We start from the raw sequence: 26088 nt of genomic DNA on the forward strand, positions 1-26088 counted from the left end.
AAAATCGGCTTTTCAGGAATTGGAATAAAACAAACTTATTCTAAAATCGAAAATTTTCGAATCAAAGTCCGCAAAAGTCTGAAAATTCCAATTTTCAGTAATCTAAAACGTATAATATAATTTAAACTTATAAATCAACGTCCATCTCATTCACCGAGTTTATTTTTAATTTGAAATATTTCAAAAATTGGGGCTTAGGCCCAATTAAAGTAACTAAAAGTCCCATCGGAGAGCCCAGCCCGAATATTAATATATAAACATATCATCATAGTGTCCTCATATTTTTTCCTTTATAAAAAATAAAATAAAATTCTATATATATATATTTTCACGGCTCAATCAAGTCACCCGGAAGTCCGAACCAAAAGGCAAGTACAAACGGAAAAGGAAAACCGGTGCTTCCATACAATCGGAAGATGGCGTCAGCAGATACCGACGTGACTATGGTTCCCGCCGGCGAGGGGTCTTCCGGCGCCGGACCTTCCAACACTAATCCGACGTCTTCCAGCAAGAAACCGAAGCGATTCGAGATCAAGAAGTGGAACGCCGTATCTCTCTGGGCCTGGGGTATGCAATCGACCCTAATCCTACCTCTAATTCGTGTTTTTTTTTTTTTTTTTTTTAATTTTATATTTAATTAAATTAAAACCTCCTTGTAAAAATTCGTGTTCTAATTTTTTCAGACCGCTCGAAACCTAAACCCTAATTTTTGATTTATGCAGATATCGTGGTCGATAATTGTGCTATTTGCAGGAATCATATTATGGATCTGTGTGAGTTTATTATTTCCGCTTCATCTTTTTTATATTCATTATTTCAACAAGTTTTTGGTTTTTTATATTGGTTTAATTTTTGTGATGTTGTAATTAGGCATTGAGTGTCAAGCTAATCAAGCTAGTGCTACAAGCGAAGAGTGTACGGTTGCCTGGGGTATGTTTCCCTGCTTTATCACCAAGTTTCATTCTATTATTTCGTATGGCTTTGTTGCAATGTGATCGAATATGTTGGTAAAGAAGCAGGATTATTACTTCTAGCTGTAGTATATATAGTTTTATGTCGATGTTTGTTCGTTTTATTACTTGATTATTCAATTCATATGAACTTTTGATGCAGCTCCGTCTGACTTGTCCATGTTGGTAGCTTGATTTGATTAGATCGTAGCTTATATCGTTATGTGTTGGATCATATGTGTATTTGCATGTCCTAAGGATGTGTATCTCGTGTAGATTATTTGCTTGTTTAAATTGTTGATAAACTTGTCTATGTGCTTTATTAGATCCACGTTTTGGTCCGTCTTAAGATGTGACTACCTCATCTAGAATTTTAGTATTTGTTCATAACGGAACTATTGATAAATTTGCATTAGGCAGAATATTACTTGTCCGTTTTGTTTGTCCATCTAAATGTTTATTTGATTTGTTTTTCTTTGACATTTTTGTTGTGAATTCACGATAGTGTTCTTATAAGCGTAAAGGTGATGTATACATTTTTTTCTTGAATGATGACATGCATGTCAAAGAGATTGATATCCAATTAGTAAGATTGTCAGCTTACTCTTTATAAGTTTGGGTGTTTCTCGTTTTTTTAAATTTGTTATTGGGGTGAACATGTCCTAGGTAAATATATTCTGTAGAAATATGTCATTCCAATCAAATACATAAATGTAGAATAGGCAATAGATCCTCGTTGTATTGTCCATGAAAAGTGCATGTAAATTTCTTGACCTTTATTTTAGGTAGCCATTAAAACATCATCCACCTTGATATATTTGGAATTGTACTGGAAAACCGGATAAAACTACTTTTATTGTTTCCAAATCTTGCATGCCCCAACTCCTAAGTCTAAATGGTGCCATTTATTGCATAACGACTTGCACGAAAACAATTATAATAATGTATAATGTTTCATTTTATATTAAGTTACAATAACCATTGTTTTGCCACAGTGATTGCTCTCTTAAGCTTAATAATTGAATCGACTAGTATTTAAGCTGTGGAGACATGTATACAGTGTTTAATTTGTTAATAGTGGTGTTAGTGACATATCTATACTAACAAAAAAGCTTCTCCCAATGATGTGTGGTGAGATCTTAAGAATCAATATTCGTGTCTTACTTATTACGAAAACTAACAACTTAAACACAGCTACTTTTCATTATCAAAACTAGGAAACTGATTATTTATCGTGAAACAAAATTGTTGTTTAGTATGCGTACCTAGTAAAAAAATTCATATTGCCATTTTATATCCTGTCAATACAAATTGTCATATCCGTAGTGAATAAGCACTTCTTGAAACTTCCTTGTTTTGGTGTGACCTGGATTCATGACTGGCTTTTGCAAGACCAGTAAAGGATTGGTGAAAAGAAAATACGAGTTCTAGTGTAATAGGTAGCAGATAGGATGGTTATAATTTATAAAAAAATGTTTGTGAATTGTGTACAGGTGTTTGCAATCACGCTTTCCACTTCCACTGCATTAGCAGATGGCTCAAGACACGTCAAGTTTGCCCTCTGGGTAAGTGCTCTGCGATTCGTCTATATTATCTCGAATATCAACTGATAATGTTTATATATATATATATATATATATATATATATATATATATATTTATATATATATATATATATATATATATAACATCAATGAAATTCTACAGACAACAGCGAGTGGGAGTTTCAGAAATATGGTCATTAGAAGTCAGTGCTGGGATCGGAATCGGGTATTCTCGTTTTGTGCAAGAAGGCTGAAATCCAGTTGTGAGTTTCCGATAGTGTGGTATTTGGTTATGTTGGACAGATTGGAATTTGATTCACCGCTTTAGTTTTAATTGTAGCAAATTGAAGACCTGCATATTATATTCGAGTCCTTGTGCATGATTTGTGACATCTCTATATTGCTAGTTGATGCAGAAACTGTGATATAAATTGTGCTTTATATGATTTTGGGTAAACTGCTGAATTGAATCCATTTGTTGTGAGCATGATGTTGGCAGGCAGCAAAGAATTATTTCATGCATTACATATTAAACAAACACCCCCTGGGGTATGGTCAATTTACAAAAAGACCTATCTTGTTTGGATAATTACATCTACCCATCAACTATGATATTTTCTTACAACTCCATCCATATAGTGTCAAATTCAACATAACCATCTAGATTTTGTGGAATGTGCTCTAGTTTGTACTCGTTTTGTGTAAATATACAGTTTCTGATGCATCACAATCTAATATACATTACAATCTAATATATACAAGCCAAAAAACACATATTATGTTCATCTTGCTTCAAAATGTAGAGTTCGAATGAGATAAAACAGGTACAAAAGTAATAATATTCCATAAAATCTCGAAGATTCCACTAAATTTGAGGAATTGAGGGGTGATTGTAGTTATCCAAACAAGAGTGGGTTTTCGTAATTTGACCATACCTCAAGGGGTGTTTGTAATTTACCCTAAATATTATTTATTTATATTAAGTTTTGTTTGTACAACAACAACAAAACTTAAACAATAGTAATGAAGATGACAAACTTTGGATCTAAGTTGTATTTTTGTTAATAGGGAGGCGAGGCTATATATTTTTTATTTTTTTCACTTGACAAAAAGAACTCTCACATTCACTCAAAATGTGCTGTCTTTATTTAATAGGGAGGCAAGGCTATGAAGTTGGCTGGTTAAATGTGCACTAGAAATTTAATTATGTTGATTGTTGACGAATACATGTTTGCTATTCATAGACACATTTAATAAATTCTATTCAATACAAAACAATTTGGTACTCATAACTACCTTGTTCTAGGTTCATCTACACATGACGAAAAGTATCGGGTGATTTTACACCATAAATCAATATAAATAACTATTTACTACACACAGATACTCGTGGGTGTGTTATTTTGTTTAGATCGATGATGTAAGATCATCCCGTGTATTCCTTCAAATGTAGCATTCTATAGAACCCTTGTTCGGTTTTAAAGGCTAGTAGATAGGTCTCAGTTATCACCATGAGGACCTTTCTGTAAATATTTATTTATGAGAAACGAAAGAAAAAGTATTGTTTGTAAATGTACCAAAACTAGCATCAAAATACGAAATTACTCGCCCTCATCTCCTAGACCGACAAATATTTGATTAATGAATATAAATTACGTTGACTTAACGGCCACTTAAGATAATAGACATAGGATACACACAAGGAAACAATTCTCATTGAAGTTAAAGTTATGATTACAAACTACAAAGTGATTAAGATGTATTAGTCTATTTTCTTTAGATCATTAAAATCAACATAATGATAAAATTGAAATTTAGTGTAGAAAGTAGAAACAGTGTAATAAATGGATTAAAACCACCTCTATAATGATAGGCCACCCTCTACAGCTACTGGCCTGGTCAGTAATTAAAAACCCAGTGAGTCGGCACTCGGCAATGGCAGTACCGTAAATAAACAGAAATGTAGGCCTTGTAAGTTATGTGTTCCACGTTTATAACCCCGATAACCACCCATTCCCCTTTTATCCTCTGACAGTCTCACCGGGACGACTGTCTTCCACCCTCGTACTTTCACACACACACACACACACATTATACATATACATTATTATATAATTTTTTTATATACACACACATTATATCTCTATCCCATCTTCATTGCTGCAACAATGGCGTTCAGGCCGGTGATCTGGTTATGCGCAGTTGCCTTTGTTCTTCTTCACTCATGGCTGCCCCTGGTTTCCGCCGCCGCCGCCGTGAAAACTTACATCGTGCACATGAAGCATAACCAGAAGCCCGCATCCTACGCCACCCACACTGAGTGGTACTCCGACCACCTCCAGTCACTCACTTCCGCCGCCCCAGATTCCCTCCTCTACACCTACGACGCCGCGTACAGCGGCTTCGCCGCCGCCCTCACCCCGGAGGAAGCCGACTCTATTCGCCAGTCAGATTCCGTCCTCGGTGTTTACGAGGACACAGTCTACACTCTCCACACCACCCGCACGCCGGAGTTTTTGGGCCTCAACACCGAGCCCGGCCCGTGGACAGGGCACAGCCTGCAGGAACTCAATAAAGCATCTCAGGACGTGATAATCGGCGTTTTGGACACCGGCGTGTGGCCGGAATCGAAGTCGTTCAGCGATTTCGGCATGCCGGATGTGCCGACACGGTGGCGCGGCCGGTGCGAGGCGGCCGGCGATTTCAACCCCAAAATCCACTGCAACAAGAAGCTAATAGGCGCCAGATTCTTCTCCAAAGGGCACAACATCGTGTCCGGAGCGAAGGAGTTACAGTCCCCCCGCGACAACGACGGCCACGGGACCCACACGGCGAGCACCGCCGCCGGATCTCAAGTCCAGAATGCCAGCCTGTTGGGCTACGCCAGAGGGAACGCGCGTGGGATGGCGACCCACGCCCGATTAGCTACTTACAAAGTTTGCTGGAAGTCGGGTTGCCTTGGGTCCGACATACTCGCCGCAATGGAGCGCGCGATTCTCGACGGCGTGGACGTTTTGTCCATGTCTCTCGGCGGCGGATCTGCGCCGTACTTCCGCGACACGATCGCGATCGGAGCTTTTGCGGCGGTGGAGAGAGGAATTTTCGTATCGTGCTCGGCGGGGAACAGTGGGCCCACTAAGGAATCGCTGGCGAATGTTGCGCCGTGGATTATGACTGTCGGCGCCGGAACAATCGATAGGGATTTCCCTGCTTTCTCTACTTTAGGTAATGGCGAGAAATACAATGGGGTTTCTCTGTACAGTGGGAAAGGTATGGGGAGGAAGTCGGTGGAATTGGTGTACGGCAAAAACGCCAACACTACCGGCAATTTGTGCCTGCCGGGTTCTCTCGATTCCGCCGCCGTGCGTGGGAAGGTGGTTCTATGCGACAGAGGGATCAGTCCGAGGGTGGAGAAAGGGATGGTGGTGAGGGATGCCGGTGGTGTGGGTATGATTCTGGCGAACACGGCCGAGAGCGGGGAGGAGCTGGTGGCGGACAGCCACCTGTTGCCGGCGGTGGCCGTGGGGAGGAAAATCGGTGACGAGATAAGGCGGTACGTGAAGACGGCCCGAAACCCTAGGGCGTCGCTGAGCTTCGCCGGGACGGTTGTGAACGTGAAGCCGTCGCCGGTCGTGGCGGCGTTCAGCTCTAGGGGCCCGAACATGGTGACGCCGCAGATCTTGAAGCCGGACGTTATCGGGCCCGGTGTGAATATCTTGGCCGCCTGGTCACAGGCCGTGGGCCCCACCGGACTCGATACTGACACCAGGAAGACTCAGTTCAACATCATATCTGGTATGTGGCCCATGAATAACGGCTATATTTCAAAAAACAAAAAAATAAATCTGTCCTTTTTGTTTATTCCTATAATATTTATCAATTCTTTCTTCCATGATTGGGATTCTTGAATTTGATTGGGAAACTCTTTCTTACACGGTACGGTACAAACGGTGTCGATGAAATTATCGTAGGTACATCAATGTCATGCCCGCACATAAGCGGGCTAGCAGCTCTGCTGAAGGCAGCTCATCCAAACTGGAGCCCGAGCGCCATCAAATCGGCGCTGATGACCACAGCCTACACCCACGACAACGCCAACTCCCCTCTCCGCGACGCGGCAGATTACTCCCTCTCCACACCGTGGGCCCACGGGGCCGGCCACGTGGACCCCCACAAGGCCCTATCACCAGGGCTCGTGTACGACGCCACTCCAGAGGATTACGTCTCCTTTCTATGCTCGTTAGGCTACACAAAGGAGATGGTGCAGATTGTAGCCAAGCACCCGAACATCACCTGCTCTAAAAGATTCCACGACCCTGGCCAGCTCAACTACCCGTCTTTCTCCGTGATGTTCCGGAAGACTGGGGTTGTGAGGTACTCGAGGGAGTTGACCAATGTAGGGCCAGCGGGGTTGACCTATCGGGTTTCTGTGGATGCCCCTCCGAATGTGGAGGTGAGTGTGAGTCCTTCGACGATTGTTTTCAAGAATGTGGGTGATAAGCGGAGGTTTAGGGTTACATTTGTTTGGAAGAAGGAAGTGGGTCCGGTGGTTAGGCATGGGTTTGGTTCGATTGTTTGGAGTAATGCGCTGCACCGAGTGAGTAGCCCGGTTGCATACTCGTGGACGCAGCTCTGAGGTTTTTTCGGTGTCGACTAATTTTAGGGATTTAAGTGTTGGATCAGAGTAAGTAGAGGATAATTTGTTGCTCTAAATGTTTATTTGTTTCTGGTGAAGTTAATGTAGTTGAACCAGGCGTTGCTGCTAGCATTCTTCTCCTCTGATATTCATAGGGTGGAAATGTGAACCGAAAAATTCCGATTTATTTCGGAAATGCACTTAATTTCAATTTCGTTCTAAAAAAAATAGAATTGGAAATTTGGTAATAAGAATGCAAACATTTGTAAAAAAATCAGGAATTTTCAAATCCGAACAGCAAAATAAATAGTAAAATTTGATTTTTTGGAATCATTTTTCATAGTTAATATCGGAGTGGAAATTGCAATCTTATCTATATTCGAACTCCAACTAACAAAAAGACGGAAAAATCGGAATTTTCGGAATTCAATCTGAAAAATGTTGTTGCAAATCGAAAGATATTGGATGAGAATCGGCGAAAATCGGAAAATTCGTTTGCCAAGGACAAGAACAATGTCAGAAAATTCGAGGAAAGTAAAAAATATATAAAATAAAAGGGCACGTAGAAATGAAGGATCCAAGCACATTTGATACTAATAACAAAAGTAGCAAGGGTAGCAGCAGGTTTTGTGACAACACGAAAGAATATTCAACTTAGGACACTTCGGATAACACGTACAACAACTAATGCAAGAACAAGACGTGCAAGAAGGGCACTTTGGTAATTTGCAGCAGCAGCAGCCGCAATTCAGGCCGCATTTGGACTCGTTACAGCATTTGGTACTCGAAAAACAGTTGCACTTTGGCATTCTGCACTTGACACATAATTCGCTGCAACAATTACATACATCGGTAGTGCATTTGCAGCATCTTGGAATCTCCAGCTGTGACGAGCAATTACAACAGCAACAGCAGCAACTCCACGAAACGGTGAAACATGATATCCCGCTGCATAGAAAAGGGCGAATAATCGTATTACAATAGTCAAAGTAAATTTCTGATTTTCGATATGGAGTTTAGAGATTTGTACCAGAGCCATTTCCAGAAGCGGCGTGATCTGCGTATCTTTTTGTTTCTGCTTTAGCAAAAGATAAATGAGAGAGAGAGAGAGAGAGAGAGAGAGAGAGAGAGAGAGAGAGAGAGAGAGAGAGAGAGAGAGAGAGAGAGAGAGAGAGAGAGAGAGTTATGTATTCTTACGTGGGAATCAGAGGATCGACATTTGCCATCACAAAATCCGCAACCCTGTCCAAGTTGAAATATTCATTTCGACTACGAGATATTGGTAAATAAGATACGAGAATGATTGGGCATAATTTGAGGAACGGAAAAAAAAGAAACTATATCTTATTTGGTTGGATGCGTTTCTTTTCGACAGATACTCGAAACAGAAAGTAGTAACGTGCGACGTACTCTTTACATGATCTTGAAGCAAGTTGAAGCCCCTCGATAGATTTCAATTCTTCCTGCTCACAACAAAATCTCCATTACATCAGCGATAACGGAATCAAGCCCAGTAAGAAAAGAAAGCAACTCGAGCACGAAACAGTGCAGAGAGATGTTCTTTACGTAATTACCACAAGATTGTTCTCGATTTTGGTGCAATCCGATCAGAGGCATGAATTGTGTGTAAACATACCAATAGTATACTAACACTGTCACATTTTCCGATTCACAACGAGTTTCAAGAATCCGAATGCAACCATAAATATATTACGAAAATAAATCGTTAACAACATGGCATCGAATATCAGCAAGTAATCAACTTTACAAAGTCCACATTATAAACCGAAAACCCGAGTGGCGAGAATCTGAATCTCATCGAAGTTGTCTCCACCCTCGTTTAGCCTTGTCTTAAACGTTGGCTCGAGTTCAAGAACGTCTCGAGCCTCGAAGTAGCCGTTTATAGTGTAAGCCTTTATATTTTGAAATGAAAATAGCTTTGATTGAAGTGGTCCATTTTTTTTTTCAAGATTAATTAATAATTAAATATTAAATATTAAATATTAAATAAATAAAATAATAATCAAGATTGGGGGTACAGAAACAGGTGACAGTTAGGCATGGCACCATCACCTGTAAAAGTATCATGGATTTTGTTTCCCAACTAATAAACAATCTCTGTGCTATTTATTAAAACTCATCTCTCTCATTCAACTTTTACCAACCCAAATTAATTTTATAATTTAATTCTTAAAATTTCATTAATCACCAATCATAACCAAATTTCTACTAATCACTTTAATAGAAAAAAACACTTAAAATATATAATTTTTTTATTAAAAAAATGGCCTTAAGTAAAGAACTTATAATTAAATAAAAAAAAAAAGAATCCAGAAAACTGACCTCAAGAAAACCAATTTCTCTTTCTAACATCTGGGCTTTGGCCAACTCCCGCCGTTTGCCGTACAAATCCGGATATTCCGGCGGAGACTTGGGCTGCGGCGGCGGAAGTGATGGCACCGAACCATTTCCCTTCAAACCAGACATTTTATCAATGGAAGAAAATTTCAAGAACAGAGCAAAAGGTGAGCCCAAATTAGCCTAAATTCCATTTCTTTTTTGGTCTGGTGATAATTATAGAGAGAGAGAGAGAGAGAGAGAGAGAGAGAGAGAGAGAGAGAGTGGGGGTGCAGGGGGGCAGAGAGAGAGGGGGGGGGGGGGGGGGGGGGAAATGCTGTTAGGTGTGGTGTGGTGGGAATGGGAAAACGAAAAGTTTTATTAATACAAAGAAAAAAGAAAAGAAAGACAGAGGAAATAATTACTGAGTTTCTGACTATTGGGATAATTACCCAGGGGGGTCCAGGCCCCCGAAAGTTCTGTCACACAACAACTATCACCAGAGAGCCTCAATTGACACAACAAAGCTGAGCACAGTTACTATTGCTTTGCAAATTGCAAAACTATACATACATACATGATACATACATACATACATGCACAACAAATATCATGCTCTATGTACTATATAGAGCTAGTAAAATAAATGCCTGCACTGCATCACTACTGATTAAATGATTCATTTATTTCATCCCACACTTGTCTGCAGTTGCAGTGATTTAATGTAAATAAAAAAAATAAAACAAGTAAATTGAAAAAGATTCAATTTTTATTTTTAATCCGAGAGAATATAATTCGAGAGAGAGAGTAAAAAGTGGGCTATATAATGGAAGAGTGTGTAGGAAAAAAGACTTCTTTTTCTTTTCTTTTTTGTGTTTGTTTAAAGAATGATGGCAGGATGGTAAAATAGTGAAAAAGGCTGCAAAGGAGAGGGGCATAATTGTAAATAACTGAGTGGGGGTGAGGGCAGTGGTGGTAGAAACAAATGCTACAACTACTACGTTAAAGTAAGAGCTCCTCTCTCTCTCTGTCACTTTCTTTTCACGCACTTGAGTGTGTTTTCTGTGTGTGTAAAAAAAAATGTGTTGTGTTTCGATGGTGTTTGCAGAGATGTGGCAGGGGTGGGGGTGGGGGTGGGGGTAGGGGGGGGGCGAGCAGCACGACGCCGTACCGCAGAGCACACGTGACTGGCTCTGTGTGTGTGTGTGTGGATTAATTGTGTGTATATATGAAAATATATGATGGAAGGAAGGAGGAAGAGAGGAGAGAGAAAGTAGAGAGAGAAAGTAGAGAGAGAGAGAGAGAAGGGCAGGGCAAAGGTTTTGTAAAAATTGAGTGTGGTGTGGAAGTGTACTTCTGATCCTAGTTTTTACAGTATTGGGTAATTTAGAGAGAGAGAATTCATTCATGGTTTTGCTTACGTCATACTGTGATAACTAAAACCCTTATTTGTTGGGTGAATAAAAAGGAATCTCTGTTCTTTGTTTAACAGATCCATTTTTTTCCTATTTTTTCAAATCTCTCTGCCATTTTTATTTTATTATACATGTTTTTTTAATTTTTTATTTCAACTTGTATCATGATCTTTAGTTTCTGCAAGTTTAGTAGAGACAATATTATATGTGAATTTGGTTTGAATATAGTATTTTCTCAATTCAAGAGGTAAAAATGTTGCATCTACAGATGTAGTGTGTGAGTGTGTGAGACAGAGGTAAAATGTTAAAAACAAAGGGTGAATTACGGTCACCCCTGAGGTAAAGTCATATTACGAAAAAATCCTCTTTTGTTTGGGTAATTATATACAATCATTCCTTCAACTATGAATTTTCTTATACGTACACCCTTATGGTGTCAAATTCAACAAAAATCTTCTAGAATACGTGAAATGTTCTGTAGTTTGTACTCGTTTTGTTCAAAAATGCAGTTTTTGATGCACCACGAGCTGACGTTTAAGAGACACATCTTGTGATTATCTTGTTCCAAAATGTGGAGCTTGAATGTGGTAAAACGGATACAAACTGAAGAATATTCCACTAAATCTGACACTGAAAAAACGGAAAATAACAGAGAATGTTTCGTAATTTGACTTTATTTCAGAAGTTGACCGCAATTTAACCGAAAAGCAATTACCTGAAACCAGTGACCATGACATATAATAATAGCATAAGGTATGGACTACGGCAAAATGGGCAAATAGTCCTGTTTGTTATGCCCTACTTCCTACAGTGATTTAATAATGATAAACTGTTATACTATTAAATATGTATAAACTAAAATGTTACCATAAAGTTACAACGTTAATTTGTGACAGTGGGGTTAAGATGTACTATTTGTTACATGGGTAATAAATAAAATACAACAAAATTCTAAATATAGAAAATTATTCATTTTATTTAATAAGAGAATTTTCTAATACGGGCCTAACCAAATTCAGATCGAAGTGGGCTTGACCCGATCCAACAGCCCAACAGCAATATGGGTTAAGAAACCTCAGGCTGGCAATGGCTATTGGGATATGGTTTTAATTTTAAACCAACTACTTATTGGGCTGTTGTTTTTAATTCCCAAATTCATGCAATATTTATTATTTTATTATGATTAATTAATTGCAACAGATACATAATTATTGAATCAAAATTTTGATCCATAACTATTAATTAATATTTAGAAATTAAAAGACAGAGAATTTCTGTCAAATAAGATACATAGAATTTACACACACACACACACACACACACACATATATATATATATACATTCACACACATCCACACACCTACACATATTGGAATACATAAACTCACAGCAACAGAAGATGTACTCTAATGACATATCTTTTGAACATATGATTACTATCAGACATGTTACATAGGTGCCTTCAAAAATCAGCTACAAAAGTTATTTCACCATTTTTTTCTTTCTTTCCAAATATCAGAACAAGAACGTTCCGATCCACCTAAATCTATACGTAAATCTAATATCACTAAGTCACAAAATTAAACTCACCCCCACGCAAAACAGTCGACTAACTCGAATCATCGAGCGAACTACCCCCCATAGCGAAACTCACCCTTAGACCAAGAAACCCCAAGTAAATGACCATTAAGCCCACCCCCAACACCTTACCGGGGCGCATACCGTTTCTCGGCAACACAACAAGAGCCCAGACGAGGCCCAGCATCAAAAACCCGAGAGTCCAATACAAGCTGCGATCAAGTGGAACAGCGTAAGGCGCTGGTCTACTGGACCAAGCTCCAATCAGCAAAGAGACACCCAAACCAATCAAGGTATTGAACATGGGCCCCGCGTAGCACCCCGACATAGCAATCTGCACGCCATCATCTCCACCATTCATTGCTATAGCAACGTTCGACATCAGATCCCCCATTGAATTCCCCCATGCCATTATAGTCAACGCAAGAAGCGCGGGCTTGATTTTGAGTATAACACCAAACGCCACCATCAAAGCAACGAGTTCGGTCGCCACTATATAGAACCAAACAATGCTCATCAAGAATCCTCCCAAAACCCATATAAGCAAGAATCTCCTAGGGGGGTGTTCAGATCTGGTGTACGTGAGTGCACCGAGCCCCAATAGACCGCCAACTAGGAAACCAATAAGATAAACGATCTTTTTGTCCATAAGGCCACCACTATCTTCACTACTCCAAAGGAAGCTTAATAAAACGGGTGCGAAGAAAGCACTAGCAACTGCGTACGCCTTCGACCACCTCTCCTCCTCGATAATTGGAATTGTTAGCCTCCGAGGGATTGCTAATGGTATCTCCAGCAATGAGCATATTCTTGAAAAGGAGCAATATGATTGGTCGGTGGATGCATCCTCGTCGTTCCAACCCCACAAATATTTCGAACTTTCATCCGCCTCGTTGGAATAGATTGCCACATGTGAAGCCCACATCCAATGGGGCAGCTTTTCTTGGAGATGCGGCACGCAATCCATGGAATCTGAATGAATCAACGGAGCGTATTCGAAGTCATCCTCACCGGAAGACAAACTTCCTCGGACTGGTAATAAGGGCATTACGTAGTCCAACTTCAACGTCCGGCCATGCTTTCTCAGTATCTCGTTTCCAGCAACAAACAAGGTGTAGACAACATATATCGAAACAAAGGCAATAGCACCTCCAACACTCACCTCACCAACAACCAAGATAATCAGAAGAGATAAAATTGTGATGAGGAAAAAACCCACATCCCTTATGAAACACTTCTTGTCAATCTGTATATTTTTATCAGCTACAGATAAAGAAACAGCTCCCACTACTATACAAGTAACGAAAACAGCTCCACCTAAGACACTGTTAAGGCCCACATCACCGGAATTCGTGCCTGCAAAGGCAGCGATACTAGCAAATACGTCGGGCGCCCCGTTTCCCAACGGAAGCAGAGTGACCCCCGCAACTGTGGGGGGCAACTTCAACAAACTGGAAAGCTTTTCAAGAGAACAACAAAAGTAATCTGCTGCGGTATTGCCCAGCAAATAGAACAGAGTCAGCAGCCAAATTGCGAGAGCAATGTAAGCTACGGGCTCGAGTTTATTGCAGTCACAGTAAAAGAACACCATGTAATTGAAAAATCCCCCTGAATTGCAATCAGGGTTGGCTCTCAGGTAATTGCATTTGGTATCGTAACCCTCGTGTTGATGAATCTCTGTGCAAATTGTTGGGTTTCTATTGGACGGTAAATCTACATTTTCGCTGGATAAATTAACACTATTTTCATAAATTTTCCGGCGAAAAATGGAGTTTGGGATGGGATTATTTGAGAAGGGGTTCTGAAGCATCCCTTCTTTAGAGGCGAAAAAGAAAAGCAAAACCAAAAAGGAGACTCCATTGAAACTTCCGCGAAATTTCGAAAGATTACGACCTAAAATCCCCATTTTCAACTCCTACTACAATCAATCAGCTTGATAATACATACACACAGACAGCGATTGCTGAACACGAAAATCAGATGGTCAAATTTCGAAAGAAAAGAAGATCACGAATCGCAATGATTAGGGTGAAATCAGAAAGTTTAGGGCTTTAATTAAGAAATCCCCAAATGAATTGAACAAGGTAAATAAAAAAAAAAACCTAAATGCAGTGTAGATTATTCAATAATATGCGAGGATTGTCAGAGCTAAAATCATGAAAGAGAAAGCAAGAAACGACATGAAATTTTCAACGTTAAGAAAAGGATAAAAAGGGGAAAGGGGGTTTTAGTGGGTGTACCAGAGAGTGTGGGGATTTGCAGAAACTTCAGCCAAACGACAAATTCTACATTCGAAAATAACGTCTTTATAATATAAATAAATAAAAATAAATAAAAAGAAAAAAGAAATAAAAAAAGAAAGAAGAACGTGTACAGTTACTGTTGGGAGAGAGAAGAAAGAGCGCGTAAACGCGGGATGGAGACTTTTGGAAAGTTTAAGCTGCTTACGTGGCATGTGAAGCCGACATGTGCTTCCTTACTGCAGAAGTTTGTGCTTTTTGGGAAAGCTTTTTTGATGGGCCACGTGGATTATTCTGACTTAGTCCTTATATATTGCAACCTAAACCAAACTTTTTGATGGGCCGACGTGGATTGTTGCTCCATTTTTATGAAAAAAATTCAATCTTTTTAATTTTTTTTTATTCAAGGAATAATTTTATTAAAAGGAAATTCTATTATCTAGGTGTGTGAACGAGCCGAGCTCGCCTGTTTGGAAGGTTGGAGGTCGGGTTCGACTATTTGTACTCGAGCTTGAAATCGACGAGTTGAGATTTTCTGGCTCGAGCTTGACTAATAATAATGATGATAACAATAATAATAATAATTATTATTTATTGTTGTATAATATATTTAAAAAATAAAAAATTGATAAAAAGCTCATGAGCTGATCCGCAAGATGTCAAACAATTATAATTGGGCTCGAGATCGTGCTTTTGACGAGTCGGCCCGTCGTATTTACAAACCGGCTCAGCCTAATTTGAACAATTTCGGGAGATGAAGGGTAAATTTGGCTCATTTAAAAAATGAAGGACCTTTCTAAAAAAAAATAAAAAAAAATGAAGGACTAAAGTGGGACAAAATACATACTTGAGGGTTTAATGGACAAATTGCATAAAAAAAGCGTTAAATCAACTTTATTTAATTTGTTTTACGGCAGCAAATTTATAGAGGTGTGAGTTGAGCAATTAGGGTTTCTTTCATACAATACAGCGGCGCCTCTTTGAGAATCGATTCCGAATATACATACGGGCTCTGAGAAATACACAGTGAGAGGCGAAAATGGGTCACGCGAACATCTGGAACTCGCACCCCAAGACCTACGGTCCCGGCTCACGCACTTGGTCAGTCGAAATTTGTAATTTTTTTTTTTTTTTTTTTTTTTAATTTTTCAATTGAAAGATTTCCAAAGCGTTTATTCTTCTAAATTGGGTAAGATCTTGTCTGAATTTGTGTGTTGGTGCAGCCGCGTGTGTGGAAACCCCCATGGGTTGATTCGCAAGTATGGTCTGATGTGCTGCAGGCAGTGCTTCCGCAGCAACTCCAAGGAAATTGGCTTCATCAAGGTCCTCCCTTTTTTTCTTATTTTTTTTTGGTCCCCAACAAATAATTAGTGTGAAATTGACCCCTTCTGTTTTTTTTTTCTCGGGTGTCTGTTCTAATGTAATGAATGTTGTCTGTTTGCTTCTGAATTCGGGCTTTAGTTTGATATGATATGATCTTGAACGTATAGTTTGTACTCTTGGATGGAGTTCTCGTTTCTTAAACTTCATAAATTAGTGGTTTGATGGGAAATAAATTAGTCTAAAAAGATTGTTAATTCGAGAAGCAAGGAGGAAATTTACGCTGTAATGGAAAATCGGGTACTTTGTTATGATTTTGTTCCACATTGTCGCGTTTATATATTTTTCACGAGGATATGATTCCGTTAGAGGGCAGATTAGCTGGGTCTTGAAAAAATTGTAGTGAAATTATTTTATTTGAGAACAAATGATGGCATTTCAATCTACGTAACACAATTTCCGAGTGTGCGAATTATATGCATTAGCTGAAATTATTCGTTGCTCTGTATTTTGCAGTATCGTTAATGAAGCATGGATGCAGAGGGCTTGAAGTGAAGTGCTTGTGAAGATGCGGGATGGCCTGGAAAAGTTGATTTTGCAGATTATGTTTTATGTTTCGTTTTAAAGTTTAAATTTCTCTTTGGATATACAATTGGTTACGTTATTGCTTTGAACAGTACTTGGAATGATGCAAAATTATTTAACTAGTTTATTAGCACTTCTATTCCGCTGATATGTTGTCAAGTCTTGTGGGATGCAAAATCTCTTCAAAATTTCGGCGTGGTTGCTTTCTCTTTGCATAGTACGATGTTACCCCCAAAAAAATACACAAATTTATCTCTATCTGAATTTGCAGATTATCAACGAAAGTTTTCTTCCTACAAAACAGCCACTTTCATATGAAGCTATAGGAGAGATCATCAGTTTTTACTGCACTAATTCAATGAAATACATTCGTAAAACAGTAGAATTTTATTCCCATTTTTTAACAAACGGTACCATCATAAATTAAATATGTAGGGCTCATCAGTTTTTACTGCACTAATTCGACGAAATACATTCGTAAAACAGTAGAATTTTATTCCCATTTTTTAACAAACGGTACCATCATAAATTAAATATGTAACATGGTGCATCTGGCTTCAATAATTTTAATGCCTCTCAACACCAATCTTAGTTGGACCATGTGCTTCTTCATCAATGATTGCTTGATACCTTTTCTGCGAAACTTTTGATGTCGAAAGAATCTGCCCCATCTTTTGTGATGACACCCTGATTATGTGCAAGCATTATCAGAAGGTTTAGTGTGTGTGTGCGCGCGCGCGCTCGTGTGTGTGAGTGTGTATGTGTGTGAGAGAGAGAGAGAGATACCTTTTCTGTAATAATACCACTGATGACAGTAGCTGGTGTAACGTCGAAGGCAGGATTCCAAACAGAAATTCCAGAAGCAGCGACTTGTTCCCCCAGTCCTCCACGAGCATGCAGTAGCTCTTTTGCAGATCTCTCTTCTATAACAATTTCTTCCCCAGAAGAAAGGGACAGATCAATGGAAGTGAGTGGTGCAGCCACATAAAACGGGATACCGTGATGCATCGCTGAAATGGCAAGGCTGTAGGTTCCTATCTTATTGGCAGTATCACCTATTAAATCATTGAAAAGTAGAAGAAATAATTCAGCATTGGGAAAGCACAGAAACTAAAATGCCGATTTTAGATGCATTCAAATACCATTAGCTGCCACGCGATCAGCCCCAACAATGACAGCCTTCACTTGCCCAGCTTTCATTAACGCTGCAGCAGCAGAATCAGCAATTAGAGTGGCAGGAATGTTTTCATGCACCAACTCAAATGCTGTGAGCCTTGAACCCTGAGGTTGGTCAAAGAGAATATGAATTAGAAGATCATAATCGAAGTCAACACTTATTTCCTAGACAAATTGATAAATACAGGCTGACAACAACACAAGGGTGCATCACGATTTCATTTTACATGCAAATGCTGTTGTGACGATGAGATTAGTTAATGAAGAGGAGAATCAGGAAATTTTGGAGCAGTATCTAACTAAAAATACTCTCCTTAGTAGTACCTAACAAATTCTAACAACTCGTCAATCAATAATGTAACCCTGGTTTAGACTTTAGGGCAGGCTTACATAGACGTCCAAACCACCATATTACGAACAAGCATAAATTATCAGGCCAGTACCCAGTCGAATTTAAGGATGCTGAATTTGTAATCCACAAACAATTTTTAACTTCCCCAAAAACCGGAAAAAATATTTTGATATTCTTTTCAGTATTTTTTTGGATATGGGATAACTTAATGATAACAACGATGAGTGCACACCTTTTATGATGTGAAAAAACTCGGAACAATTGCAACACTCACTTGATTGAATGGACGCGTTTCAGTACAGTAAGCTCTTTCCAGCACTCCTTTCTCATGAAGAGCACGAATCACACCAAGAGCAGTTCCATATCCAGCTGTTGCTAGACTGTTACGCAATAAGGCAAAAGTTAAAGTAAAAGAACTCCATGTGGGTCAATCTGTTTAACGATGATCATGATGTATTCACTTCTACAGCATGATAATAATGACAAGTCAACAAACAAGGTACCTGCCGGTGTTGCAATGAGTCAAAACAGAAATATTCTTCGGATCAGACTGCTGCTTCTGAAGGAAACTAGCTCCATAGTGTCCAATCGCCTTATTCGAAGCAACATCATCTTCAAGCATCACTTCGGCAGCTTCAACATAAGCCTATACAATATAAAATTAGCTACATATATTCAGATTCGCCAGCTATCTACATGTAAATATGAACACAATGCAGTTGGAAGTTTTTGTATCTATACAAAGTACAATGGTGTGACACCTGAAAGACATTCTGTGCTTCGGAAGAAGCGGCTGCAGCTTTGTGTACGACTTCCTTAAGTTTCGTTGCAGCATCTGAAAGATTGACAGCTGTTGGACGGCTGCACGGGAGCATGACTTTGCTGAGTCCAAATTGCAACAGAAATACATTAAGAAAAAAATGTCAGAGATTTTTGTACAGCACAATCACCTCGAGACAAGATAATCCAATTTATCGCTAAGGAAAGACGCGGCATCTTTAGGCATCCCACTAAAAGCCCCTAAATTAGAAACCTCTACAGCCAAGGAGAGTGCGGCAGCTATGGCAATTGCCGGTGCCCCACGAACGACCATATCCTTTATCGCAACCCTAACAAAAACACATTAATAAGGGAGATAATTATTTTTCAGGCTTACAATTGAATCGACTGCAGAAAGAGTAATTACAATCATTTATCATTAGAATCAATAAGCGCCACAACATCAAATTCCTGGAATCGAACCAAAAAAAAAAAAAAAAAAAAATGAAATAATTAGAGTAAGAACTATTCACCATCCGTCTTTGGAATCTGCAATATCCAAATAAATAGTCTCGAGCGGAAGCTTTCTCTGCTCACAGAAACATAAGTGAGAACACACGAAATCAAAAACTTCCACATATATCAAAAAATCAAAATTAAATAGAAGAAGTTAAAGAGGTATAAATCCTATCTTACTTCACCGGCAGTTACAATCATCGTAAATTATTTAACAGAGAGAGAGAGAGAGAGAGAGAGAGAGAGAGAGAGAGAGAGAGAGAGAGAGAGAGAAACCTAACCTGATCGAGCAACTTGAGCGATCCGCGTGTGTAGCATATGGACTGCAAGGAATTAACTTGTTCTACCTCATTCGCCATGGCTAGCTAGCTATCTTCTCCTTGTTCAAAATTGAAGTGTCTGAGATTAAATGATAATTAATTAATCAACAAGACGGATTTAGGAAAGCAAACGAAAATTTGAGAGTGTTATCTTTACTGGAAAGATAGCTTATGGGAAACGCGTTAGGTTTTCAGAGAGCACTGATGCGGCATAGCATAATCTGCGCCACTTTCTGTAATCAAGTATGCTTCCTGAAGAGAGATTCTCTCTCTCTCAAAAAAAAAAAAAAAAAAAAAATTATATTCTTTCAGAATTGAAAATCCAATTTAAAAATTGATTGATGGGCGTGGTTCATGCCGGATGCTTAATAGGGATTTAAAAATAAAAAAAAAATGGAAGAGAAGAAAATAACAAGAACTATTATAGATATTGCTCCTTTAAATATATTATAAATATTCATCTACTATTTATTTTATGATTACAACTCTCAATTATGAATCTTTCTTACACGCCCCACTCTTATGGGGCTAAATTCAACCTAATTTTGTAAATTTTGTGAAATATTTTCTAGTTTATACTTATTTTGTGCAACATAATTTGATATTTATAAGTCAATAGACAAATCCTATGATTATATCGTTTCAAAATGTGGAGCTGGAATAAGGTAAAATGGCGGTGAACATTACACATAATTTAGCAAAGTCCACTAAATTTGACACCACAAGGATGAATGCGTAAGAATATTCATAGTTGAGTGGTGGTTGTAATTAACCAAACACATGAGATTTTTTTCGTAATTTAACTTCACCTCATCAGGGGTCGCCGTAATTTACCCGTATTTCATTTCATGAACAAATATTTTTGTACTCGTATTTTTCCACTAATCACGAGTCGTATATTGGGCCCTTAATTGAGTTTTATTAACTTAATTGGGCCCAAATATAGTAGAAACTTGTGGAATTGGGTTCCCACTTATTATTGAAATTGAACTCAGCTTATATTGTTTGGGCTAGGCCCATCAATTCCAATTTTAGAATCCACTAAGCCCATATCTAACTAGTCCATATTTATAATTTTTTTTTGTGAATTTAAAAATCGCGATGCATTTGCCAATTTGTGAAACTCTTACGAAATTTGAAATTACGAGTAATTAAAAATCAGGTTTTTTGGTTGAATTAAAAATCAGGTTAAAAAATGAATAAATTTTTTTCTATATGAAAGAAAGAGATATATTAAAACCAAAAAGGGTTTTTCTCATGATTAAATAGTAGTGTTTCCACGACTCTTCAATTATAAATTGTTTTCGTGTTGGATGACGACTCTTTAATCATAAATAAATAAAGGCAAGGAAAGTCAAATAAAGGAAATATCTAAGTAAAGAATGAGAATGTTTATTCCCTTAAACACTTAATTAAGAATTAATCACCATTGACCACGGATTAATTAACTCACTTATTTATTTTTATTTTATTTTTCTTTTTCTCTCTTTGCTTTTCTCCTCCCCCTGTCACCGTCATCTCCGCCGTACAGCCACCCTCTCTCCCCCGCCTCTCTCCAGCTGTACTGCGGCCGTTGTTTTAACACGCACAACTGCACCGATTTCTATTTAATTTCTCTCTCTCTCACACACACACACACACGAGCGAACATTACAATTGGAGTCGAGTTAGAGTAAACTCGACGATTTTTGGGAACGAAAGGATTTCGTGTGGTTTCTGAGAGATCCAAGATCTGTGGAGGTTTTGCATTTCCGGTAAGATGTCGTCACAGTATTCGGAGTTTTGGTTATGTTCAAATGTTTAATTTGCCTTTGATTTTGATTGATCCGAGTTTAGCAATGTGTATATCTCTACCGCTTTCTGAAATTAACGCGGTTTATTTCGCTAGTTTTCTTCAGAATTATGTGATTAAGCATGTAAACTAATTTAGTTCTTCATTTTCGATATCTTGAAATTCAGATGAGCTGACAAGCGTGATACCTAAATATTTTCAATTTTGTGAATATGAAATTTCGAATACACCAGTCACGCTATTATAATTTTGAATAGTAGCATAATTACTGTGAGGAGTATTTCAGTGATGGGGCAGTTTAATGGAAATCGACATTGATAGGTCCGCAAGTAATTTGCTTTTGTAATTATTATAATTAATACTGGAAGACGATTAGGAATGTCGACCAAAATTTTAGCTACAACTGTCAAATTATATGGCTCGAAGGCAGTCAGCATGCAGTAATGAACATGAGAAGGTTGAGGACATTGACCTAGCAATTAGCATGATTTCGTTTCCTGTCATCGGCATAGCATGATTTTTCCCTGTCATTTGTTTGTAATGAATCTTCTCATTCCCACACGTAATTCTTACTTAAAACTAGTTATCATAATGCGTGTGTGAGTCCTATTTATATAATGTACATGTTTGCGATAAATTTATGTACTGAAATTTGAGACCTTGAAGTTTGGGGACATTGCTGATGGAACTTCGAAGAGTCGGTAATGTGAATTAATTATGTTGATTTATTTGATTTGCAGATATTATTCCAGTGATATGCAATTCTAATATTTGGATGATTCTGAATCTCTTCACTTAGTGTCGTTAAGGATGAAAGGAGGCATTCAAGGGTTAAAGGTTTCACAGGTCTCCTTCATCCTAGTCGGATTAGTTTGTGTGACTGTGCTTATATTGGCATGGACAAAGACCACATTGCTGACACCTTTCATCCCGACTCAGGGCCGTTCCTTGCAACTGGATCTAGGTTTGCCTCTGCACTCTCTCTATTTTGTGCCGTAGTTGATGTTTTCTGCTAGTCATCGAGCCAGTATAGAGTATGGAATTTTCCTAGTTATAAATGTGAGGGTCTTATTTGACAGCTTTCGACATACGGCTGTTATACTCAGCTCATTTGCACTGAATCAGGTTACGAGCTGCCATGCAAAAATGCCAAAGATCTGTTGTCTTAGTAATCAAAACTGAGAAGAGGAGTAGTTGATTTTTTCATCTATTTTAGTTTGAACTACCTCCAAATGACATCCTCCCTTTTCTCCTTCAATTCTAGGATTCTTTTTTCTGTAGCTTGTATGCTACCAAAGATGATGAATTACCTAAAATTTTAGAAGGATCTATAATCTCAGACAATGAGCAGTGAGTATATTATGCTTCACTGTTTTTGAATGGTTATGTATTCTGCTCCTTATTTTTCCAATTTTGTTCATGCTAGGATGGTAGAAGAATCACAAAGATTCTGAGATGCTTCTTTTTTCTTTATTTCTAATGATGTTGTTTCCATGATGCTACCTACCATCAGAAGTACCTGATTTTATTTGTTCTGTATTTCTCTGAGCTTTACAGATGAAGCAGGTCCAAAAGAGCTATTAGATGGGGATAGTAACTCAACGCAAACACAGAAGAAGCAAGTTAATTCACCCGGTTCTTCAGAGACACCGCTTGCAGTCGATAGAGGAAATATTGAAAATGTGACAACTACCCACAAGGAAGGTGGGATATAATCTTTCAAAAAAATATAACTTATTATAGTAATTAACATCATAATACTTCTTATTGATCCCCTTGTTAATATATGCTTTGTTGGTGCAGAAACTCCAAGTAGTGTTATAGAAAGAACAGGATCAGATGAATTTTCTGAAGGAAAAAATAGATCAAAACAAACAGAGATTGTGCCAGAAAGCTCTTCAACTGTAGAATCACCTATCAAAAGAGAGCAAAGAGGAAACTTGTCGGATACTACTGGAAACAAAGGTCAAAAACTATATGTTTTCTCAGAGTTGTTTATTCTGCATTTGTGCTTCAATAGATCTGATTTTTTTGGACTTTGATTTTTAATACATCTTGTGTTGGTGCAGAAACTCCTAGTACTGTAGAAAGATTGGGATCGCAGGAACTTTCTCGAGGACAAAATAAATCTGAAAAAGCAGAGTTTGTGCCAGAGGTCATAAAAGAGCAAACAAGAAACTTGTCAGCTGCTACTGGAAATAAAGGTACATGCAAAAAAATAAAAATAAAAAAAAAAATAAAACGAAACAAATCCAGGCTTGCCTATTCTGTATTTCCTATAAAGTACTAGAACAAGGTGTCTGTAATAGCTGTGCCAACTTGAATGGGATATTTCCACATGTAAGAAATATATAACCTTAAAGTGTTTCTCATCTTGCAAATTTGAGTTATATATGAAACAAAATATCTAATTAACTTGAGTAGTTATAACAAAATAAAACAAATTTCATATGATTTTGGTTTCCATTTATGTGGTGCTCCCCTCTCTTCTTTAGTTTCCTTCTTTGTTTGAGCTGTAGATTTCACGTGCTCCAGTGTCATTTCATATGACGACCTAGATTTACCATATTGCCTAACCCTCTTGAATGACCTAGATTTACCATATTGCCGAACCCTCTTACATATTTCAGATTGTAATTATGCCAAAGGTAAATGGGTAATTGACGAGAGCCTGCCATTATATTCTGGCTTTGGTTGTAAGCAATGGTTGTCATCTATGTGGGCTTGCCGTCTGACACAGCGCACTGATTTTGAATATGAAAAACTACGTTGGCAGCCCAAAGACTGTAAAATGGACGCCTTTACAGGCGCCAATTTCCTGCGGAGGTACATCTGAATTTCTTACAAACTCATTTCTTTGCCGGAACTTGAAATTTCTTGAGTTTGCGTTAGAGTTTATCATTGTTTGGCTCTTTTATTGCTATCTAGGTCATTTAATCAATCAAAAGCTTACATTGGCATATAGAATTTCTCATATTATGATCCTCTATTTAACCAGAAAGTGTCGGATGTTTTGGCCGTGGAACTAATCAACTTCCTAACTATTCTCATTATCATAGCATAAGAATGATAAAGTTTCAATAAGTAACCGATTCCCCTTTCCTTTTTCGTTTTCGGCATTTAATATTTTTTGCAATCTGTTGCATGCAGAATGAAAGACAAAACTTTGGCATTTATCGGCGATTCCCTCGGCAGACAGCAGTTCCAATCTCTCATGTGCATGGTGACAGGTGGCGAAGAAAGACACGATGTACTCGATGTAGGGTACGAGTATGGCCTTGTCAAAGCTCGTGGTGCAGTAAGGCCAGATGGATGGGCTTACCGTTTCCCTATTACCAACACCACCATCCTCTACTACTGGTCTGCAAGTCTCTGTGATTTAGAACCCATTGATCCATCCAACCCTAAAACCACTGATTTCGCCATGCATCTGGACCGACCCCCAGCATTTCTACGTACATTCCTTCCCAGATTCAATGTTCTTGTTTTGAACACAGGCCACCATTGGAATAGGGGGAAGCTTCAGGCCAATCGTTGGGTCATGTATGTTAACGGTGTTCCTAATACTAATCGAAAAATTGCAGATATATTTGGTGCGAGGAATTTAACAGTTCATAGTATAGCCAAATGGGTGAATGAGCAGCTACCGTTATATCCAGGTCTTAAAGCGTTTTTACGCACTATGTCACCTAGGCATTTTTTCAACGGAGATTGGAACACTGGCGGCACTTGTGACAACACCACCCCTCTTTCCGGTGGGAAGGAGGTTGTGGAAGATGATTCTAGTGACCCTCTTACCGCAGGGGCGGTGAGTGGAACTAGCGTTGAATTGCTAGATATTACGGCTTTGTCTCAGTTGAGAGACGAGGGCCATATATCTCGTTACAGCATTAAAGCTACACCTGGTATGCAGGATTGCTTGCATTGGTGCTTACCTGGCATTCCTGATACATGGAATGAAGTTTTATTCGCACGACTATAGAGTAAAACTATGTTCTATGAAAGAAAAGAGAGCCATAAAAGCCTTCGAAATCAGAAAATGATGGGATGTGGTCTAAGCAGAGTTGACAATTGTCGTCGTACAGTTGGATCGACCCTTTGGATATTTTACTCTTGGGATGATCTTTCCTCTGCTTTTTCCTCTATTTTGATTTCTTTTTCGCTGTAGTTCTAGGTTTTTTTCTTTTTTTTTTGTGTTTTTCTTTCATAATTATTTCTCTTAACACAAGTTTAGGTCACTTTTTGCTTGTTCTTGATACAGCATGTTATCCCACAGTCAGATGGGAGAATACAAGGTAGAATGTCGATAATATATATATACTGCGATGAACGCATCTGCGTGTGTTCTTTGTATTATTACATGTACTGAGAGCCGCTTATTCCGAATTCTATGATAATTAGCAATTTGAGTTGAAGGTTTTCTATTTCCTGTGATGCTTCTTGGCAATGATCGTCAACGATGTAGCATATTCATTACAACTTTGTTTTTTCCCTTCGCAGTTTTTAAGATTTCTGAAAGTATGCTGTATCTATATTTCTGTAAATTATCAGATTTCATTTCTTTTTG

The 26088-nt window shown here is 38.4% G+C and overlaps 6 protein-coding genes and 1 pseudogene across 7 annotated transcripts; 4 read left to right on the top strand and 3 right to left on the bottom strand.

The window, feature by feature from the left end:
- Nucleotides 1-280: 280 nt before the first annotated feature.
- RBX1 (RING-box 1) lies at nt 281-2981 on the top strand. Its single transcript, XM_012992755.2, has 5 exons — nt 281-567; nt 723-773; nt 871-930; nt 2444-2515; nt 2658-2981. The coding sequence occupies exons 1-5, from the start codon at nt 417-419 to the stop codon at nt 2693-2695; spliced, it is 372 nt and encodes a 123-aa protein (XP_012848209.1). The 5' UTR covers nt 281-416; the 3' UTR covers nt 2696-2981.
- A 1332-nt stretch (nt 2982-4313) lies between these two features.
- Nucleotides 4314-7528, top strand: LOC105968024 (Subtilase family protein). The gene is made up of 2 exons (XM_012992612.2): nt 4314-6289; nt 6466-7528. The coding sequence occupies exons 1-2, from the start codon at nt 4663-4665 to the stop codon at nt 7128-7130; spliced, it is 2292 nt and encodes a 763-aa protein (XP_012848066.2). The 5' UTR covers nt 4314-4662; the 3' UTR covers nt 7131-7528.
- Nucleotides 7529-7699: 171 nt separating this feature from the next.
- On the bottom strand, nt 7700-10307 carry AGG3 (guanine nucleotide-binding protein subunit gamma). Its single transcript, XM_012992611.2, has 5 exons — nt 9474-10307; nt 8541-8593; nt 8328-8372; nt 8161-8205; nt 7700-8078 (listed from the first exon to the last, which is right to left on the bottom strand). The coding sequence occupies exons 1-5, from the start codon at nt 9615-9617 to the stop codon at nt 7724-7726; spliced, it is 642 nt and encodes a 213-aa protein (XP_012848065.2). The 5' UTR covers nt 9618-10307; the 3' UTR covers nt 7700-7723.
- Nucleotides 10308-12302: 1995 nt separating this feature from the next.
- Nucleotides 12303-14748, bottom strand: LOC105968021 (cation/calcium exchanger 4 pseudogene; annotated as a pseudogene). The gene has a single exon (XR_016034794.1). The product of XR_016034794.1 is annotated as a cation/calcium exchanger 4 pseudogene (transcript).
- An 871-nt stretch (nt 14749-15619) lies between these two features.
- LOC105968083 (small ribosomal subunit protein uS14z/uS14y/uS14x-like) lies at nt 15620-16794 on the top strand. Its single transcript, XM_012992697.2, has 3 exons — nt 15620-15802; nt 15925-16024; nt 16538-16794. The coding sequence occupies exons 1-3, from the start codon at nt 15741-15743 to the stop codon at nt 16544-16546; spliced, it is 171 nt and encodes a 56-aa protein (XP_012848151.1). The 5' UTR covers nt 15620-15740; the 3' UTR covers nt 16547-16794.
- A 180-nt stretch (nt 16795-16974) lies between these two features.
- On the bottom strand, nt 16975-20219 carry LOC105968082 (NagB/RpiA/CoA transferase-like superfamily protein). The gene is made up of 10 exons (XM_012992696.2): nt 19887-20219; nt 19691-19808; nt 19427-19482; nt 19085-19243; nt 18896-18995; nt 18638-18780; nt 18409-18514; nt 17749-17887; nt 17393-17661; nt 16975-17293 (listed from the first exon to the last, which is right to left on the bottom strand). Exons 2-10 carry the CDS (start codon nt 19766-19768, stop codon nt 17219-17221), a joined length of 1125 nt encoding a protein of 374 aa, XP_012848150.1. The 5' UTR covers nt 19769-19808; nt 19887-20219; the 3' UTR covers nt 16975-17218.
- Nucleotides 20220-20812: 593 nt separating this feature from the next.
- Nucleotides 20813-25945, top strand: TBL16 (TRICHOME BIREFRINGENCE-LIKE 16). The gene is made up of 7 exons (XM_012992738.2): nt 20813-21483; nt 22262-22485; nt 23079-23225; nt 23325-23486; nt 23591-23725; nt 24152-24347; nt 24672-25945. The coding sequence occupies exons 2-7, from the start codon at nt 22332-22334 to the stop codon at nt 25501-25503; spliced, it is 1626 nt and encodes a 541-aa protein (XP_012848192.1). The 5' UTR covers nt 20813-21483; nt 22262-22331; the 3' UTR covers nt 25504-25945.
- Nucleotides 25946-26088: the final 143 nt, after the last annotated feature.

Source organism: Erythranthe guttata, chromosome 12, assembly GCF_056151865.1.
Source record: "Erythranthe guttata isolate IM_541 chromosome 12, IM_541, whole genome shotgun sequence".
NCBI lineage: Eukaryota > Viridiplantae > Streptophyta > Magnoliopsida > Lamiales > Phrymaceae > Erythranthe > Erythranthe guttata.

Bases quoted from the DNA above. Each gene is read 5' to 3' on its own strand.
- RBX1 (XM_012992755.2), top strand. From the start codon at position 417: ATGGCGTCAGCAGATACCGACGTGACTATGGTTCCCGCCGGCGAGGGG. The intron at 774-870 runs GTGAGTTTATTA...TGTTGTAATTAG, and splicing joins GAATCATATTATGGATCTGT to GCATTGAGTGTCAAGCTAAT. The intron at 2,516-2,657 runs GTAAGTGCTCTG...GAAATTCTACAG, and splicing joins ACGTCAAGTTTGCCCTCTGG to ACAACAGCGAGTGGGAGTTT.
- LOC105968024 (XM_012992612.2), top strand. From the start codon at position 4,663: ATGGCGTTCAGGCCGGTGATCTGGTTATGCGCAGTTGCCTTTGTTCTT. The intron at 6,290-6,465 runs GTATGTGGCCCA...AAATTATCGTAG, and splicing joins TCAGTTCAACATCATATCTG to GTACATCAATGTCATGCCCG.
- AGG3 (XM_012992611.2), bottom strand. From the start codon at position 9,617: ATGTCTGGTTTGAAGGGAAATGGTTCGGTGCCATCACTTCCGCCGCCG. The intron at 8,594-9,473 runs GTCAGTTTTCTG...TGTTGTGAGCAG, and splicing joins GAGAAATTGGTTTTCTTGAG to GAAGAATTGAAATCTATCGA. The intron at 8,206-8,327 runs GTAAGAATACAT...TTGCTAAAGCAG, and splicing joins GTCGATCCTCTGATTCCCAC to AAACAAAAAGATACGCAGAT.
- LOC105968083 (XM_012992697.2), top strand. From the start codon at position 15,741: ATGGGTCACGCGAACATCTGGAACTCGCACCCCAAGACCTACGGTCCC. The intron at 15,803-15,924 runs GTCAGTCGAAAT...GTGTTGGTGCAG, and splicing joins GGTCCCGGCTCACGCACTTG to CCGCGTGTGTGGAAACCCCC.
- LOC105968082 (XM_012992696.2), bottom strand. From the start codon at position 19,768: ATGGCGAATGAGGTAGAACAAGTTAATTCCTTGCAGTCCATATGCTAC. The intron at 19,244-19,426 runs GTGAATAGTTCT...TGTTTTTGTTAG, and splicing joins GCAGATTCCAAAGACGGATG to GGTTGCGATAAAGGATATGG. The intron at 18,996-19,084 runs GTGATTGTGCTG...GCTCCCGTGCAG, and splicing joins TTGGATTATCTTGTCTCGAG to CCGTCCAACAGCTGTCAATC.
- TBL16 (XM_012992738.2), top strand. From the start codon at position 22,332: ATGAAAGGAGGCATTCAAGGGTTAAAGGTTTCACAGGTCTCCTTCATC. The intron at 23,487-23,590 runs GTCAAAAACTAT...GTGTTGGTGCAG, and splicing joins GGATACTACTGGAAACAAAG to AAACTCCTAGTACTGTAGAA. The intron at 23,726-24,151 runs GTACATGCAAAA...TACATATTTCAG, and splicing joins AGCTGCTACTGGAAATAAAG to ATTGTAATTATGCCAAAGGT.